Raw genomic sequence first — 19,703 nt, forward strand, 5'->3', positions numbered from 1 at the left:
AACTCCAAGATGTCTGGTATCTGTTGCATCCGCACTGCTGGAAAGATGTGAACAGGAAGGCAAGCCTAACATATGCAACCCATACAACCTTCTAGCACCGGATGTTCCAAATGCATGCACGACTCAGCAACATTCATGCTCCCAGTGGCTCTAATTTTTTTTTATAAAGGCTATACATGTGATTGTTGTACCCTCTACAGCAAGGCGTAACCAGAGATTGCGTATTGAAACTCAAGGCAAGAAAAAAGAGAAAAGCCACATAAAAAAAATAATATACAGTCAAACCTCAATATAACAGACAGAGGCATAACAAATTATTGGACATAACGAAGTAAATCAAATGCTTTTAGCTGAAATCCCCTTTTAACAAACATGTGTTCATAATGAATACTACTGATAAAAAAAGTATATTTGTGTCAAATGCAAATTTGTAATAACAAGGTTGGACCAGATACTCACCTCTGTGAAGTTGTAGTTTCCACAGCCCTAAGTGTCGGGCTCTGTGGCCTGTTGTGCACGTACGAGTTGACAAGAAGAGTCTGACCAGCAGCCGCTCGTGGAAACTCCTCGTTCGGGCTAGTCAGGGTCGAGCTGGGTGCAGACATGCTTCCAGCTGACCCTAGGCTGCCACCAGGGCTACTTCCCTGCGGGGTCATCCTTCGCCGAGGCCCCTCCCATTCGGTCACCTGAGGCCGCCAGTCACGCTGTCCCGTCTCCAGCTCATGCACCATGCTCTGAAAAGGAAGCCCCAGGTAAGCATGGAAGGTCCATGGATTACGAGAACTTTAACAAGGTCTAAAACCATCAACACAAGTAATGCTTAAAGTCAATTAGTAAAGTAATTATGTCCCACAGCAAGTACCAACTATGCCAAGAACAGGTTCTTCTGAAGTAAAGTAGCAGCTCTCACATATTCACAGACCTGTCAACTTAATGTGTGAGAATTACTTAGTTGGCATAAAAAACATTATAAACTGGTGAAGAATAAAAAAAATTGCTGTAGATGTATAATTCAGACATTGTTCTGTGTAAATGCTGCAAATTGACACCTTGTTCTATTGTCACAGGCAAATATAATGATTTGCGACACAGACAAACAGCAATGTGCATGAGGTTAATGAAATATGCACGTAATAGCATCTGAAATTTTGCTTGCCGTTATACATTGTTTGTATATGGTTGATACTACTGTGGATAGGCACAAATAATTGTGTCCCTTTGAAATCAGTTTTGCCATAAGCTAGACGCAAATTAAGAATGGCAAGATTGTTGCTGTCATGAAAAGGTCTAAAAATTGAACACAACACAATAAATTTATAAACTTTAACAGGTATGTCAAAAAGGCAGTTCTCAAATATTGAGTGCTTATAACTTATCTGAATGAATAACAGGTCACTCAGACTCTCTCCTGAATTGTTTTTTGTTTAACAAAAACATGTACCCAGGGCAGACATCAAGCTAGGGTATAAATACGGCAATCCTGAAAAATAAAGAATGTTATTTAAAGTAGCACTGTGAGCATCTTTTCATGCCTTGTTTCATCCCTTCATGTACCCTGTGTGTGCTATTCTTCTAGATCGTCAAGCTAGAGCCATGACAAATACATGCATTTGAAGGTGCTTGGGTAACAAAACTTACATACGTGTCATAGGCACAAAAGTTAAAAGGTGCAAAGATCGCAAGGTATAATAGAGATCAGGCATTGGCAGGTGACATTCCAGCTGATATTAAGAGACTAGAGGCAGCCAGGGCAGGTCATAATGCATAGACCAGATAACAAGTAACAGAATGAGTGCTAAAAGAAGAGAAGCAGTTGAGTGGTAGAGAGTAAGATGAAGGTGACAATTCATGACCAATGAAAAATGATTTTCATTTGTCATTGTAGCAGATGATACATACCTCTTACTTATTCTGGATAAACCAAACAATTACTGCCTCCAAATATGGGCATTGAAATGAAATGCACTGCACAGCAGCCTAGCTGAAACAGTCATTCACACCAGGATTCTTTATTTAGGCAACACATAGTGTATAGTGCTACACGTGTTACTCACCCCTGTCCTTTCGAGGATGGTTTCACCCCTGAATGGTGATGTGCCACGCCGTCTTGTGAAAGGAGAGCTCATCACACTCAGCACTGGAGGCGACTGCTTGCTGCCCGAGAGATTATCTTCCATGCAGCCATGAAGAGGACTAGGGGTAGCACGCAAGTAAAAAATTGAAGAAACATTTTAGAAGATTTCGGTGAAAGAAAAGCAAACAAACTGCACAAGTGTATTGAAGTGGGCTGGCTTGAGCATTACTGAAATCCTAAAATGCGAAAGGACAACCTGTGAACAACGTTCTGCCTGAGTAATAGAAGGGCTACCAAGAGAAAGCAAATGCAGCCAATGATCATTAGAAAGACTAATGAGATTAGAGGGGGAGGAATACACATTTATTCATGAGAGAAATCCCAAGATTGAGGCATACTTAACTACCACTAAATAGATAGGAGACCATAATGAGAAAGCACACAGGACACTTGTGACAATTGTGAAAGTTCTCCAGGAGACAGCATTTTACTGAGGTGCATTTAACAATTTTCATAACAATATTTTCCCTTACAACTTCCTCATTTTCTTTTCCTGCTTCCTCATCTAGACAGCATTTTATGATTCACTTCTGTTAAACTGCTTTCCTTGCATGCTATGTGCTCTCTTGCTTCCTTTTAGGTTTTGCACCTTACTGGAGGATTTGACGATAATGCAGCTTGTGTCGTTTGAAGTGTTAAATGTTTGGGAGCAGGACGCTGCGTGTGCTTCATATACATTTTGAGTGCACTCACTTCCATGTGATGACCAGATTAAGCTTGAGCGATCCACTTGAGTTGAGATTGATGGTCATCAGCTGTGAATGAGAGCTGAAAAGTTCCTTGATCTCGCAGGACTTGTTGCCCAAAAGAACATTCTTTCCAAGGCCACGCACTTCCACTGCCTGCATTACCGAGAGCAGTGGAACCAAGATTCAGTTAAAAAATTAGACCTCCTAGTGTGACTGAAAAGAAAATAGAAATTTGCAGTTTTGCCCTAGCTGTGGAACAGAAGATCTATAGCACTGAGCACAGCATCACTTGAAGAAGACATTCGCAGCAGTGTAGGAACAACCTGTGTATCACTGTGTCTGCTAGCGGGCCCTGTACAGTGCTCAGTCAGGTGGTATGAACGCAGTCCATGTACCGGGGCAGGTATGGGTTTTTCCGTCATCCTAAGTCCATGCTAAGATGCAAGAAGTGGGCACCCTATTTTGCAAACACGCCTGTTCAAAGTCTGTACTACGGCCACGCTAGGTGCTGTGTGTCAACCTGGGTCTTCTTATATGTCCTCTCAGGACCATCAATGTCGCTCAAGCTGTAGCACAATTGTTATAAAAATACTTCTTCAAGAACTGTGAGGAACATGGGGAATTTGCAGGAATGAAAGCAGTTTCGCCTCTGCATACAGGTTTTAGACTACATTCGTTGATATACAATATTTTTTTTCACGTCGGAACAGAAAATGAGACAAAGTTTCCAAGCGAGTGCTACTGCACCTTGATGTAGAGGAATTCGCCCAGCAAGGCCTTCATGATGACTTGCTGGTTGTCCCAGACCTGCTGGCCATTCTTTTGGACGCGGCCCCGCGACTTCCACTTCTGGTCCCCATGCTTAACACTTATCTCAAAAATGTCCCCAGCACAGAGACGTGCAAAGCCTTGGATTCCTGTCAAATAGAAAACGAGCGTCTCTAACTGAAGAATAAAAATACAACAGCACTTTCCATACGACTGCATCATCATGCATTAATCTTATAAGGACGATATGATGACATGATTAGGTGATGGTTATATGGTACATGGTTAGTGGATATAGCTGGTAGTTTTGATTTTATATGGATGGACAGTGTCATTTCTCATCTTGAAGCACATCTTTATGCTCTTGACTTGACATCACAGATGCTCCACATAAGAATCAATCACATCTCTGAAAGCACAGATGTAAAATGTGATAGAGAGTGGAAGACTGTTTAGACATATGGCTTTTATGCAGTGCTATTATTAGTAGCAGTAACAGTACTGCAGTAACAGTAGTGCTAGCAGTAAAGTTCTAGTAGCACTTGAATTCTAAACAGAAGTCGAGACAACATTAATGCAAGAAACCAGAGGTTAAGTTGTACAATCACTGAGAAGCAGACTTGAAAGAGTGTTGTACCACTAGAGTTAAATGGGGGCACGGACTCACCACGCATCTGGAACTGCAGGGTGCCCATGAGCTGCTCCAAGTGGGCTTCCAGAATGCACAGGGTGTCAACGCACTCCCGGTATCCAGAACGAACTCCATGCAAAGCGTTGTCCTTCTCACAGCCAGGAGACAGCACATAGGCATACGCCATGCTACGCACGCCATCACGCATCCTCTGCTGCACCTCATAGTGCTCGCGCAACTCCTCCACCTTAAAAAAGAATGGTACAGTGGATTCAGCACGAGTCTCATGTACATTGCTGCAACTAGAAAAGCTCACAGTTATCTGCGGTGCTGACTCAATGAATGCCGTTAGCATTGTACCGTTGAGCACAAGTTTGCAAGTTTGATTTGTGGGCTTGGTGCCCGCATTCTGAAAGGAGCGTTAAGGCCAAAGTGTTGCTTTGGTGTGTTCAATAAATGAATGAATGGATCAATCAATCAATCAATCAATCAAATAGAAGATTGCCTGTCTGCCCATGTAGCTTGTAGGCAGCACACAGTTGTAGTCGGCAAACTAAATGGCAATTTTGGTCGTAAGTGTCCACAAGGTGCCAGATGATAGATTTGCATGCAGGCGCTTCTTTTTTTCATATTCCAACATGAATAAGTAAACCTTTTCAATTGCTTCACCTTCAATCTGCAATGTGATTGAAATGAAGCCTCGAAGTAGCCATATAAAGAGCATTATCACACTTTTTAAACCATTGCATCTATACAAGTAGCATGTCATAACCTTTAAAGAGACATTCCCAACTAATGTTGCTTTAACCATCCACATTTCTTGTTTTTATGACATGTTTTGACCAGATAACTAACTCAATTTGAACAACTGTCATTGTGTCACAACAGAGAAAGATTGGCATGCACTGCAGTTGAACTGACAACCTTGTTATTTTTGGTTAATATAATAAAAGCTAGTTTGGCGAGCAATTTCATTGAGCATGGTAACTAATCATTTAATAAATTGCAGCACTTGGCACATGTACAGTCTCAATGTACTTTTCTATAGTCACCTCTCTCGCCTGCAAAGAAGGGCCATCTAAGCAAGGGAGTTAGTAGGAACACATACATACTTACCTTAGAAAGCTGGAACTCAATTCGCTTGAGGTATCTCTCAGCTGCCTTCAATTGCTGGAAGAAAATAAGCGACATATTCAAATTCTACGAACACATTCAAAACATTGCATTGTTTAGAACAGCAGGCATAAGTGCTGGTGGAAAAATATCTACACTCAGGAACACAAAATACGTGAAAAGCAGGCTTCAAGACAAATATGATCAGAAACATGCAAGCAGACCAAGTAATATTAAAGAGTAAAATCTGTGGCAATATGCATTACCGGGAGACTGAAATGCACTCCTTTGCATTCATTAAGTGATTGTTATAACAAAAATTCATCATAGCAAGTTTCAAGGCAGCGGGGAAGCAGTGGTGCTGCATTGCTAATCAGCACATAATGTGCAAATATGTCAGAAGCAAAGTCATACAAATACATGCTGAACATGATGCACAAACACAAAAAGAACAATAGCAGGAAGAGATTCCTTTCATACTCCCATGAGCATCTTGTGGGGAAGACCCAAATTTTCACTCAAGCAACCATAGTGGCTCAGCATATATGCCAAACACAAAAGTAATCTGCGACAAGATATTCAGCAGGAAAGCTACTCAGTGCATATGTCAGCTACCCACTTATATATCATGAATAATCGTAGCTTGAGAACACATTCCGTGTCCCTTTCCATATTGCTCATGGGTGTACACACCCTGTAGCGAGTCTGTCACACACACTGCTTGCGATGCTATAAGATTCAGTACTTCGTGCTTTTCAAACATCAGCATCAACATCCACAACAACAGGGACACAAGAGCTTGCATGCCATAGCAGAACCACAGCACAGATATGCCAATGGTTCCTCACCTTCTCGCAATCGTAAAGTTTTCCCTGAGACTGAAGAGACAGAAGAGGATGACAGGACAGGCAAGACAAGAAAAAGAGAGGAAACATATCTAAGCAAAAGAGGCAAGAAACGGAAGTGACCAGGACAGAGAGAACACACGTACACACACTAGACAAGACTAAATGTGAAAGCTAGATGACACAGCGTGGAAACTACAGCACTGTACAATATGTTGCATTAATAAGGGAGCCAGATATAAACAGCTCCTCCAGCCAGATTTCTGCCTTCGTTCATGATCAAATTTGGTACACAAGTAGCATCTTGTGCTGCACTGTGTTCAATAGCATGTTTGGATGTGTTGCCTGCTTTGTCCAGAAGAAAGCAAAGATGTGTCATCTGTAGCAATGCCTCATTCCATTTTCCAATAAAACAGTGGCACCATCTGTCACAGTTAAAGTACAAGAATCTCCTTTTTTAGCTATGTCACTATTCGACTGTTGAGAAAAATTATTTTTTTGTCTGGAATTCTCACAGATGTGCTTATTCTCAGAAGAACAGCCAAGTACTGGCATTAAACGAAACACTGTGAAATGCCATCTGTGCTTAAGTGACCCAGAAGTTCAACTGTAAAAGCCATTCATATCTGCCTCCCTTAATTATGCAACATTTGGCACACTGAAAAACACAGCACTACACATTGAAGCTTCAACTGAGCATGTTTAAATCGTATCCTAAGTTCTACACTCAAGCCTGACTAGATAATCAAGGCAGCTGCAAAGCAAACAAAACAATTAAGCGTCCTCGTCCATGCAAATAAAACCTACCTGCGATGAGGAGAGCGACAGATTATCCACGGAGGATCTCAAGCTGAGAATGTCCTCCTGTGCTAAACTGACACATTCCCTGCACAAAAAAAAAAAGAAAAACTGCAACAGTTAGGGATTAAAGATAGCAACATAACAAGCCTAACTCACTACCACTGCTATGAAGAATTGACCAAATGAAACAATTACGCAAGCATGCAGCGTGTCAAATTTCCTCAAGTCTTTGCAGTTTATTGTAAGCAGAGTCCAAATGTATCAGAACAACTAAGGAAGAACACAGGATGAGCATTACAGGATGAGCACTGTCTATCGAGTGAAAGTTTATTTTCAATAAGACAGACAGTGCTCGTGTGCTTGCTCAGGCATCTTCGTCCGTCTGCATGCTGCTTACAAAGGACCACTTCCAACTTGCATATTTCAACACATCCTGCACACTTACACTGTTAAACCGTTTTCCAGATGCTACTATAGTGTAAATTAAAGAGCACCAAAACGCTTTTACAAGTTGGTAAGAAAATGTCTCCGACCTTTAGACAACGCTGCCATGAACATGCAAGCCAACTTATTCTGCCTCCTACAGCATGGAGACCACAGCCTCACATAAGAGGCTGCTTGCTCTCTCCTGTGGCCTTCAATATCCCGGCATATTTTCCTGTCCTACAACATCGGCAATGATATCATATGGGGTGCGACAGCCCGTAGACTCCAGCCATTGTGCAAGCAAGTGTACACCCTTCCAAACCCTTCAAGTAGGGGAAGAAGAGGTTATTAATGCATCATAATCATTATTTATGTCAACACTTTTTTGTCAACCTCTGGCATTTTTATCCGACACCAATTTCAACATGGTTTATCATAAGCACTGGATGGAAGGACGAAAAGAACAGAGTGACATTTCCTTTGCCCCCCCCCCCCCCCCAAGCTGAGTGAAGCCAATGAGTTGAGAAGGATGAAAGTGAACATTTCACGCTTTATATCCATATTCACATGTCCTTTTTACAGATTTATTCAGGAACATACTCCTTGAAATGTGCATCATGCACAAGTCTAAATTATTCCAGCATGGTCCTCACGTTTCATGAAGGTACTCTCTATTTATTTAAAAGAGCGAGATATGAACAAAAGGTTAGGATTTCTTATTAAAGAAGCATTAGACTTGCAACACTGTACTAGCCATATCTTGAAGGAAAGGTTCGGAAACAATAGATATACAACTTCAACGTGAGTAATTAATTAATAAACTTGGGGATGCTATCTTGCTTTATACAGATAAAGCTTTTATATGGCTGTGCAACAGAAAAACATTGACAGACGTAATCCTGACCTGAGGCCCCTTTCCACGGCGTTGAAGATGAGCAGAGTCCTGGCTGGCCGAGGAGACCTAGGTGGTTTCCCGGACCACGTTGAGGAAATGCCCTGGAGGATGCGTCGAGGTGCATGCGGACTATGGTGTTGGCCTAGCACTGAACCTGTGCGAAGCAGAAAATAGAAGGTTGTTTGAGAGTGTTCCAGTCTAGAAACGCATTATACAGTCACAAAACGTTTCCTGTATATCGGGCTACGCAATGCTTTGCTGTTGCGTGGCGAAGCTAATCCCAGAATTGCAGGGTGAACGAAATGAAATTGGCAAAAACGAAAATCGCGGACTGGCATTACACGGACCGCGGTTGAATCACCAACGCGCGGCACCGATGGACCATGTGCGACTTTCTCACCAAGAAAACGCTATAAATTGTGCATCGTAGTGACGCGTGGCACCAGCTGCAGCCAACGGCTGTTCTGGATGTCCTTTTCAAGCCCCGCTCATATCGAGAATTCAGAAGTGTCGTAATATGTAACGAAAGAAAAAGGCAGAAAATCACCGGAGAAAGGGTTCAGCATTACGCGAGAAAATTCTCACGACACAGACTATAGGCCATTAGGAGGATAGCAAGATAAAACCAAAGTGCCGCCACCGCGAGAGTGCAGTGCGCGGCAGAAGTCTGCGCTTGCAATATTTCAAATCGATAAACTTCGCCTGCCTGCGTAGCGACTTGGAAGAGTTTCTCTACTTACCGCACTTTTCGATTTACCGAACCTACGCTTAAAGAAATTTGTCGATTAACATCGCAAGTCCTCAGTACAACGAAACCCTCAGTTTACGCGCGTTTCCGATTTGGCGAAATATTAAGCAATGAAGTTCTCAGCTTAACGAAATTGTAGATTCAACAAAGCTGTCGACTACCGCACGATCCGGCGTATAGGTGCGGGGGAATTTTTTTAATAGCTTGCCATGTTAATTAATGTCAAAGAATATGAGATTCTCTTCAATCAGACTATTTGGGCAAAAACGCTCGAGCATTGATCGGTGACGCATCGTCCTACCTTTCGTTACAATGTCGCGAGTGCAAGTGTACTCCTCAACATGAGAACGAAGTGCGCCTTATGGTAGAGGCATGGTACATCATTAATAGCGGTAGCCCGCGTGCATAAGTCAGTTCTTGAAATAATCTTGCACAAATAGGAATTGTGCATGCCTAAACAGTTATCTATCGCGAGTGCCCGGACGTGTCCATGATTGAGGGTTTATAGGCCTGATTCACACAGCCGTCGAACATCCCCTCCCGTCACTGTAACGGCACCGGCGTTCGCAATGAGACAGTGCTTTCTCGCCGATTTCTCAAAAATAGCCCACCGGCGACCCTGGCTCACGCTCCTAAAGTCGTCGGTGCCCTATTTTTTTAAATAAAAACCGGTGAGAAAACACCGTTTCATGACGGACGCCGGTGCCGTGACAGCGATAGGACGGGGCGTTTGACGGCTGCGTGGATCCGGCCTTGGGGTCTGCATGCCTTCCCTTGAGCACGCGCAGATAGGTTTTGCGTCTTCCTACTTGCTAGAGCCTGCGTTTGTGCTTCCCTTATCGTTTGACGTGTGCCTGTGTTTGGACGGCCGCTTTTCAGCGACATGAATCACTATACATTTCACTTTCGTTAATTCGACCCTTGCGGGACTGCAAGATTTGGTCGAATTATTCGAAGCGTTAAATTAACAAACGGCGGCAAAATGAAGTTTTTTTTTTGTTGTTGTTGTTGAGTAGGCTCTCGTCGTGGCCACTGCAGGACAGGTTGCCGCCGTCGCCGCCGTCTTCTAGAAAAGCGGCAACGCGGACTGTTGAATTTCTTGTGTTTTCAAGCTTTTAATAACCACTGCGTGCATGAGGAGATGCCGCTTAGTGTCAAGTTAAGCGAAGCGGCTTGCTTTCCCGTTCGAACTAGGCGAGTTTTCCTTCCGTAGCAATGCACGATTACTCTCCGGGACATTGCAGGGCGTTCAAATTAACCGAGAAGTCGAATTAACGGGAGTCGACTGTACACATCTGCCTCCAGTAAACTCGACGAAGTCGGGCATCCTCCTCTGCATGACATACAACTCGCCCAAACTGCCACGCTTTTGACCTGCTGAGACTTTCCCGTGCGTTCGAATTAACCGAGAAGTCGTATTAACAGGAGTAGACTGTACACTTCTGCGATCCAGTAAACTCGACGAAGGCGGGCCTTCTCCTCTCGAATATATAAAGCAACTCCACCGATTCGAACACAGCACGTACTCTTGGATAGCGTGCTGGATCCGGAGCTGGCTCCACTGCTGCTGCTCAGGCTGCCGTCGGCGGCGACGCCGTGCAGCGGCTGCCCCGAGGACGAGCCCGAGGCGGCGCTCGGGGTCCGCCGGTGGCCGCCGTGCAGGAGGCCCGCGAACGACCGGCTCCGGGCCAGCACAGAACCCGAGCCCGGGTCCGCGGGCTGCCGGGGCTTGAGCCGCTCGCTCAGCGACATGTCCTCGCCGTCTGCGAATCGCAAAGAAACAACGGGCACGATGAGGCCGAAAGTGCACTTGTAACACGAAAGAGAAAAGCCGGTGCGACGTGTACCGTAGGAAAGCGCCAAATCTGGGCGATGCAGTGCAGTCGAAGGCACGCACATATTGCGCATGGGCCAATGAGGAAAGACAACAAGGAAAGGGTTTCCACTGTCCCATTTTGCCCAGTGCACGCAACTAATCCGTCCGTGTTAAATATGAGCAAGTCTTACCAGATATATACCGTAATAACATTTTGTTCACACCTCTGTAAGTTGTTAATATTGAATTATTTATTCAAATTTATTTTTATTCAGATAGATCACAGGTTCCTATTGGAAAACTGTGTGAAGGAGGTTTCACAAAAAATTGTAAGATCAATAACATGGAGCGAATGTGTTCGAGTTTCGCAATACACGTAATCAGTACGTACATTATTATTGAATGCGCTGGCCATATTGGGTTGGTATTAATTAGGCAATAAATGCAGATACGAGAATGTTTCTCAATGTGAGTGCTAAAGTAAGACCAGCAAAAGCGAGACATTTAGTACCAATCAAACATCGTTATACTTATTGAAGTACTAAAGCGCCAAACAGACGACACAAGAAGAGACACGGACGAGCACTTACTAAAAGCTGATGCCTCATTGACGGAAATATACAATGTCAATAAAGCGTCAGTTGTTAGTAAGCGCTCGTCCGTGTCTCTTCTTGTGTCGTCTGTTTGGCGCTTTAGTACTTCAGTAACATGCACCAACTAGCCCAACAAAAAGTTCTGCTGGAGTATCGTTATACTGGCTTGGAAAGCATATTTAGCGCCAGCAAACAAGGACAGAAGGGAGACGACACCACAATGCGCCCCTGCTGTCCTTGTTTGCTGGCGCTAAATATGCTTTCCAAATCAGTTTATCAACACGCCCAACAAATGGCCATGCTGATCGTTATACAATGGCTACATAGTTCATTAAAAAGAAAAAAAGAAAGAAAACCAAGCGATGTAAGCTATGAAAAGAGGACGTGCAGTTCCTCCTTGAATGCATCAGTGTTTGGCATATCGACCACTCACTCTATCTGGAAGACCGTTCCGATAGGAAACAGCACGTGGTAAAGCCGATAAATGAAATGCTTTTGTTCGACCGAACAAGCGTGAACAAGAAAAGGCGTTGGTGGTGGTAGTGAAAAACTTTTATTGATGAGAAGGCCAAAAGTAAAAACAAAATTGCAAGCTTTGCTGATTATGGAGACGACGATAAGTACGATGGGCATGAGCAAGCGGCAGCGTAGAAGTGTGATGACGGTAAATTATTTTATGGAGGAGGCAAATGAGTGAAACGTTTCGACGTGGCTCGAGAGACGAAAGTGGCAGTTTTGACTTCATTTCGGTCACGCTTGAGTGTCGATCGTTTGTAATCGCAAACGATGAAACGCGACACACTGTTTTGTATGTATATGCCACGCCTTGCTATGTGACATGTATGTGGGGGTTATATTGGCACACCATTCTATCTCTAAGGTTGGTCATACCTTGTCTTACATTCTTGATAAAATTATTCCTCGGAATTTTGAGATTGACAGCCTACAAACAAACGTCAAGAAACAAAACACCAGCAGCGCATGCCTTTTATGTTAAAGCTTCACAGACTGAAATATTAGAAGAATATTAGAATAACATAAACCCGAAAAGGATGTAATCTTTTTTGGCGCGGTTGTGGCACAACAACCTCCGGGATCGGTCCACGCAAGATGCCGTGTTTCTACCAGAAAGCTCGCCTTATCGTTCTCATCGGCTGGTGCGATCCCTGCCCGGGTTCGATGGGACATCCGAGCATAAGTCCATCCCCAATATCACATCTCTCGCCGCGTAGCTCGCGCAAATGCCCTCCACAAGTATTACGGACAAGTCGAGAAAGCCATCTGGGTGGACGCCGCATGTACAACGCATGAAGCTGTAGCAGTTGCTTACAACCCAACCTTACCCCGACCCCTAACTCACCATCTTCCCTCGGGCTCTACACCTGAGGAAGCAGAGGAGACCGCCATCGCCTTAGCCCTTGCCCTTTCGGATGCTGAATACATCTTTAGCGATTCAAAGACTGCTTTGTCCAACTTTGCCAGAGGCAGAATTCACAGCCCTGCCTGGAATTTGTTGAACATCCCTACCCAGAATTTACCACGCAGGGTTGAGCTCCGGTGGGTGCCGGCTCACTCTGGGAACCCCGGAAACGAGGCTGCCGATAAATTCGCCCGAGGTTTAATTTGCCGGGCTCAGGACAGCCTCGATCCGGGTTTCTCGAGGGAGCGGGTACACAGCTTTGCGGAGCTCACGCAAATACCCCGTTTGGACCGTCGGACTTACCCTCCTCCCCACCCCTCCCTGACGCACTCCCAACAGATCCTCTGGAGACGCCTCCAGACCCGCTCTCTCCCATCCCCTCAGCTGCTATCCCACTACTGTGGCATCTCCCCTACATGCTCCCTATGCGGAGACCCTCACGCCACACTCTCCCACATCCTTTTTGGCTGCCCTGCCGATCCTCCCCCGCAGGGACAGCCCGCCATCTCAAGCTGGGAGGACTGGGAGGTCCTGCTCTCGTCGACGGACCCGACATCGCAGGTTACTGCGGTGGCTCGGGCTGCCGACGTCATGAACAAAAGGAGCATGAACGTTTCGACGTAGTGCGGGACCGTGCGGTGGTCCAGGGACCCAGAGGAGTCCAAACTCACTTGCTATGAATAAAGTTTTTCTGTCTGTCTGTCTGTTTGCGTCTGTGAAAGACAACACGCAGATGCTTGGGCACGAGAGAAAAAAAAAGTATCTGCTTTTGGCGGCCGCAATTATAACTGAAAGCCAGCACTAGAAAAAGGGCATTGCCTACTGGCGCCACCGGTCAACAGCCTATGTGAAAGCTTCCATAATTTCGTATATGCTCATATAAAATTGCTGAATATGGAGGTGATGGCGCTGATGGCTATTTCAAATGGCATTACCGCATGGCGAAACGTCGTGCGAATGACGGTTTGGCGAAGTAAGTCCGAATTCCCGTATACTTCGTACGTTACGCATCGCGAACACGCACAGTCGGGGCTGATATTTATTGAACTAAAAACGTTATGGAATAAATTGCGCCAGAAAATAAACGCAATTACTCGACACGATAACTTTGGAAGGAATCCGCTAAAGCTGACAACACAAATATATGACATCACGCGAGCGGATGTCGAGGGCACGCCATGGGTTGGGCGTCAAGGTAAAATTTAAGAAATAAAAATCAGTTAGGCGCACCGTTTTTCTGCTAATAATCGCCCATTTTCCTGTGGGTGAAACGCACGGTGCTTCAAGAAAGTAAACCACACTATTATATCCCAGTAATCAGATTTATCAGCGTCCGTTCATAGACGACCGCATGCCCGTGGGTTCACGAAACGAATAGAACAGTATCGATCATAACGTATAGGCTTGAGACTCGAAGGCTACTAACTAAGCTATCTAACGACGTTCTCCGACAGGACCGACAATGGCAGAGCATTGAACAAGTTTCAGCAATCAACTTTAGCGCGACGAGATTCTCGTCAGGGCCTTGGCCGGACCCTCGTCGTCGGCGATGATGCTGCCAAAAGGCTGCCAAAAAATTCCTGCACTACAGAGTGGTTTCAATCTGACAGTGAATTGACTTCGCTGTTTATATCCATTCAAATAACCACTTCCGTCATCAACATTTCTGTTTTCAACCCCCTTCCTCAATGCTGAGCAGCTGGTCAGAATTGCGATTTAGGCCGACCTTTCAGGTGTTTCTCGCGAGCCCCTCTCCTGCTGGGCCCCACTGGGGAAGCGCCGTTATAGCAAACGAAGCCAATGATAAAGCGAAGGCCGCGGAACCTTTATTTGAGCCACCTTCATTACACGAAGCCAATATTTGAACAGTGCAGCACACCGCGAACCCATTGCACACAGTGGATCTGCGACATGTCAGGCTAAACGACAGAACTGCGAGGACTGATGCAAAAAAAAAAAAGAAAGAAAAGAAAAGAAACGAGAGTAATAAAGAGGCCCGAGCACAAATCGACCGCAGGTATATATACAAAGCGGAAAATACAGGGACCAGAAAAGGTCGGATGAAAAAAAGAAAAAGAAAGAAGACTCCTAGTTAGTGTTCGTGCTTGAGGGATAGATCGGACGCACGGGGGGGGTCCCCATTCATCGCAAATGACACCTCATTATGTCGTCCCGAGAGACGCGGATGATACACCCTTACATATATATGCGCTCCCTTTTTAAAGAAGGATATCTCGCGTTCCGCAACTGTGCCGCCCCCTGGGGAGCACGAGAATGAAAAACGGCGGAACCGAAATGACCCAAGGGCCGCGCCAAGGGCGAAGGAAGCCGAAAAGGGGCGGGAGGGGAGGGGTGGGGGTGGGGGGGAGCGCATGCTTCTGCTGCACTGTCTCTGTAGCGTGCTTCGCAGTTGCGTGCAGTAGACCGGGAGGCGATTGCGCAGGAGCCGGCGCTTGTTCCGACTCCTTAGAGCCAGTGGATTGTACTGATTGATTGATTGATCGATTGATTCATTGATTGATCGATTCATCGAAAAGGCTGCAAACATATGCTGCCCACCTCTCGATGGCAATAAATTAAAGGAATATCTAGCTGATGCGGGTGCTTTAAGGCCAAACAAAGCGAAGTTTCGCCTTAAAAAAAAAATAAGATCAACTAGTCAGTTCTGAGGGTGATCCATGTGCGGACGCGAACTTGTCCGATTCACGTGGTACGTACCGCCAAATCAGTAAGCTCGACGATCTACTCCACCGCATTCATCACCACGCGAGATCGCAGTTTCTTCATATATGTGTGATAAACATTCAGAGCTGATTTAGCGGTAAATGCGCCTCTATCACGTGACCTGCTTCCCACATCTGATGTACACTTCTTTTTTTCTCACTTTGACACTTATGCAAACGCATCAAAAGTAATTACCGTGCAAGTGCGCATGGATGCAGAGTGACAGGGTGAGACCGCGATCAGTCATGAACGATACAGCGTCGTCACTTATCGAAAGCTTTAGCGTTTAATATCTCGACACTGCTTGCAGCGCAGAATAATGAATGAAAGAACGTGGTACTGCCGTCACATTTATATGTAGATTACACGTATTTCTTTACTCTTCCTAATATACAATATAAGTACGTACGCTAATACTACAAGCCAAATAAGCACAATTGACTGGAATATATTTTCAAAGATGTGAATCAGAGCTCAATAACATCGCTGAAACAAACACATTTGGTGTTTCATTGCGAACTAGCGATACGGAATGTTTCAGCGAACACTTTCAGAGAGAGAGAGAAAAGGATGCATAGAAAGGCAGGGAGGTTAACCAGAGGCAGTTCCGGTTGGCTACCCTGCACGAGCGCAAGGGTGAAGGGGGATAAAAAGAAATAGAGACGAGCACGACCAAACCGCGTACACTACAGAGCGGTAGGGGGCGGCGTTCTTACACTCTATCGTGAATCCCCGCAGACCGCAAGAACCACAATAACGCGAGTAAGGCCTTTAGCGTGGGTGTTCTGAGGGAGTAGTGGCGTAAAGCTTTGAATTCTGATAGTGGACGATTGTCCAACTGGTCCAGTACTCTGCGCAGTACTTGTCTCTGGGCACTATATCGCGGGTAGACACAGATATGTGCGACAGTCTCATCGATGTTGCATGTGGTGCACGTGGGGCTGTTTGCCTGTTTAGCTGGTCTACTTGAAGAGGCGGACAATACTTGAAAAAAATTTTAACGCATAATCGACTAATTAACAAGAAACCACTAATTAAGTTTAGCTAATTAATTTATGGCCCATATTGCAATTTGCATATTGCAAATGCATCGAAATTCCAGTTATTTTCTTAACAAAAAGTCGTTTTATGCATTCAAGCACAAGCGTAACTGGAACGCCAATGCATTTTTCCGCAAAGTTGGCATTTCCGCATTTTCCCGCAAATTGGTTTCATCCTGAGAATTCGTTCCAAGTGGGCCCCTTGCGACCTCCAACGCTAAAGTTTTTAAATTGCAACATGGGCCATAAGATAATTAGTTAAAAGTTAATTAGTAAATTTCTATTAATTAGTCGATTATGTATATTAATTTCTTTTATTGCAAGTAGAGTCAGCCGATTCGATTAGGCCACTTCATGAACTAGAATTGTGCCATCTGCCACAGCTAGGCAACCTTTAAGAACTTTAGAAAATGTTCGCTGAAACACCCTGTACATCGATCATGTCCAAATATACTTAATTCATATCACGTGCGCCTCCGGCACATTTGTTGGGGTCTGCGACAAAAACGGCAATATTTGTGAATGAACATGAACGACGCCACGGATCGGTGATATTAAGGCTTCCGGAGCACGGAACTACTGTGAGGTCCGCAGCATATATCAGACAACGCGCCCTCTCAAGCTTCCGTGCCGGCCCTCTGTCTCGATGCGCACAAGTTCAGCAAGGCGCCTTCTTTATTTTTCCTCCTCCGAGTGGTGAAAGAGACAGCATCAAGAAGGCTTTCCTTGCGTACATAAAGCTCATTACTTTCGCTTTCTCGCCCGCCGGCGCAGGAAAAATTGATTGAACCTTCGGAGTGCCAATTACTCAGATGGGGGACAGGTTGTGTGAGCTAGCCCGAGTGCAAATGAAAACAACGTGGTTTGCGTCGATAGCGCTGCATTGATCGATATCTTCTATCTCTTGCCCCGTGCTCCCTCCCTTTCTTTTCTTCCTTTTATTTCGTGCTGCGAATAAGGCGCGGAGCACAGAACAAAAGCTGACACCCGCGGACCCAAGGCCACAGTCGCTGCAGCGACCACGAAAATCATTGAGCTTCCTGCGACAATCATTAAGGGAAATCTGGCATTGCGATCGATCAGACACTAAGGAAATGATGGGTAAAAGTACACGGATTTGTCTAATCTTCGTGCCCGTGGCTTCAGGCGTTCTTGTGACGCTATTTATTACGATTTATCTTTCTAAACTTCCAAGCGACCTTAGTTTTCCAAACCCAGCAAATCTCCGCGAACGTGCCCAATCATTGCGAATTTTTGCATTTGCATAGCAACATTTCGTCGACAATGACCGGTCTGCAAACTGTCAAAGCTTTTCTTCAAGTCAGGAGGACGAAGTTTATGCAAATCATCGAATCAGATACGATAATGTTTTATTTTGACAGAAGATTTGCGAGGTACAATCTAACGTACATTGCAAGCTCGGCACAATCAGTGCATGCTCATTCCAATCAATTACTCATTATTCCCATGCTGAGTGAACCGTCATACTTGTAGCTTCCACAGACACCCGAGTTCCCTCTAGCAATAGTTGTGGGAAACTATGTCGAAAACTTGAAATTTATTGACTGGATTAGAATCAGCACCACTCATTGCACATACGTGTAACCAGACGTACAGAATAGTCCGGAAGTCTTATATGATTCCTTTTGAATGTTCAGCCGAATTTTCGCCGCAGACGTCGAGCGAGAGTGATCCGCTGTTGCATGCACAAATGACGTTGCAGACGACGCTGTGAAAACGAACAGACGAATCCTCGGCTAATTGCCTCTGACATGGAGCAGACGGAATTGGTCCTGTCTAGACCGTTTCCTAAACTTCCGCCTGCAGTGCCTTATACAACGCGGCACTTCGTAGCAATCTCCATTTGCAGTCCACTCGCGAACGCGCAGCGCAAAGCGAAAAGGAAAAGTAATAAAGGAGCAAATGGTGGTGAGAGCATCAGCGACCGCTTTGCCCGTCTTTTATACGCGGCTTTCTATTTCCCCAGAGTGACATGGGTTTCCCATTTGCTGGGACCAACACAGTATATATCGCAGCTACGCGGAGCAACGCCCTTCGATCGCCGAGTCGCAGGCTACTGCACAGAAGCCCGAGCTGCAGCCAATCCACGTCTGATGAGTTCGTTCGCCATAGTCGTGTGTTCGTGGCTGGAGAAGAGGCTTCTTATATGGACTGCGGTGACCCCTGTACTGCTTGCGGCCTTACTTTTGCTACCTTTTCTGCGCATCTACATTTTTTTTACTCGCATCTATTCACGAGGTTTCTGTATTCTAATGATCCATACCCCGACGATGTAATTACCGTCTATTATATGGGAAATTCTAGTTCTGCTCGGGGCGATAAAATGAAAATGTAAAAGGGAGGTATATAGCAAAGGAAAACAGCAAAGCTGACTCCATGTCATATCTTCAGCGACAGAAATGAGAGTCCGGCCTTTTGATTGTAAGGTCTTTGGAAATAAGACTGCGTCCTTTCTATCGGCGGCTATTTCCGTTTGTAAGGCTAGTGGCGTTATTTATTTATATATATACATATATATTAATGCCACAAATGGAACGTTTAATGTAACATACATGACGCTTGAGCAACGCGCTTTGGCAACAGCACATCGAGACTTGCCTCTCGAAAACACCAACTGGTATCACATTTTTCTGATTGCGTTGCGCAGTGACGCCACGTTGAAGCGAGCGAGAATCGCCCAAGGCGCCTACGCAGATGCATATAATCTGCTGGCAGCAGGTCGACAGCAACGAAACATTAGCATACCGAGATGATAGAGGCGCCCGCTGGCGCTCATGTGAAGTCGTCTGCGTCGTCTGCAGCAAGAGGAAACGCAAACGACGCCTGTCACCTAAGGGCGTGCTGAAACGCCAGACGCACTTGCAAGGACGCCGAACTAACGCAACGTCAGAACATTTCACAGCGGTACGAAGCCGCTATGAAGGTAAATGGCGCTGGCTAACGCCTACACGTTTAGCACGCGTGCACAAACACCGAAAGAAAAGTGGACAGAGAAACTGCCGCTGCCATTGCGCACGTCGTGCGAAGGTTGTGAGTTTG

The 19,703-nt window shown here is 45.2% G+C and overlaps 1 protein-coding gene across 4 annotated transcripts in view; it reads right to left on the reverse strand.

Moving 5' to 3' along the window:
- The window catches only part of LOC126539527 (rho family-interacting cell polarization regulator 2-like), a 137,856-nt gene that overhangs the window by 19,320 nt on the left and 98,833 nt on the right, over positions 1–19,703 (reverse strand). For 3 of the 4 annotated variants that reach the window (XM_055075450.2, XM_055075451.2, XM_055075449.2), the window contains 10 exons: positions 10,577–10,813; positions 8,312–8,456; positions 6,988–7,066; positions 6,184–6,213; positions 5,339–5,392; positions 4,259–4,469; positions 3,571–3,740; positions 2,828–2,976; positions 2,055–2,193; positions 460–734 (listed from right to left, as the gene is read on the reverse strand). In XM_055075450.2, the coding sequence (XP_054931425.1) occupies positions 460–734; positions 2,055–2,193; positions 2,828–2,976; positions 3,571–3,740; positions 4,259–4,469; positions 5,339–5,392; positions 6,184–6,213; positions 6,988–7,066; positions 8,312–8,456; positions 10,577–10,802 (1,478 nt within the window). In that variant the 5' untranslated portion in view covers positions 10,803–10,813. The remainder of the gene's footprint in view (positions 1–459; positions 735–2,054; positions 2,194–2,827; positions 2,977–3,570; positions 3,741–4,258; positions 4,470–5,338; positions 5,393–6,183; positions 6,214–6,987; positions 7,067–8,311; positions 8,457–10,576; positions 10,814–19,703) is intronic. The other variant, XM_050186400.3, reaches the window with a different exon arrangement.

The sequence above is a fragment of the Dermacentor andersoni genome, chromosome 11 (genome assembly GCF_023375885.2).
Source record: "Dermacentor andersoni chromosome 11, qqDerAnde1_hic_scaffold, whole genome shotgun sequence".
Lineage (NCBI taxonomy): Eukaryota > Metazoa > Arthropoda > Arachnida > Ixodida > Ixodidae > Dermacentor > Dermacentor andersoni.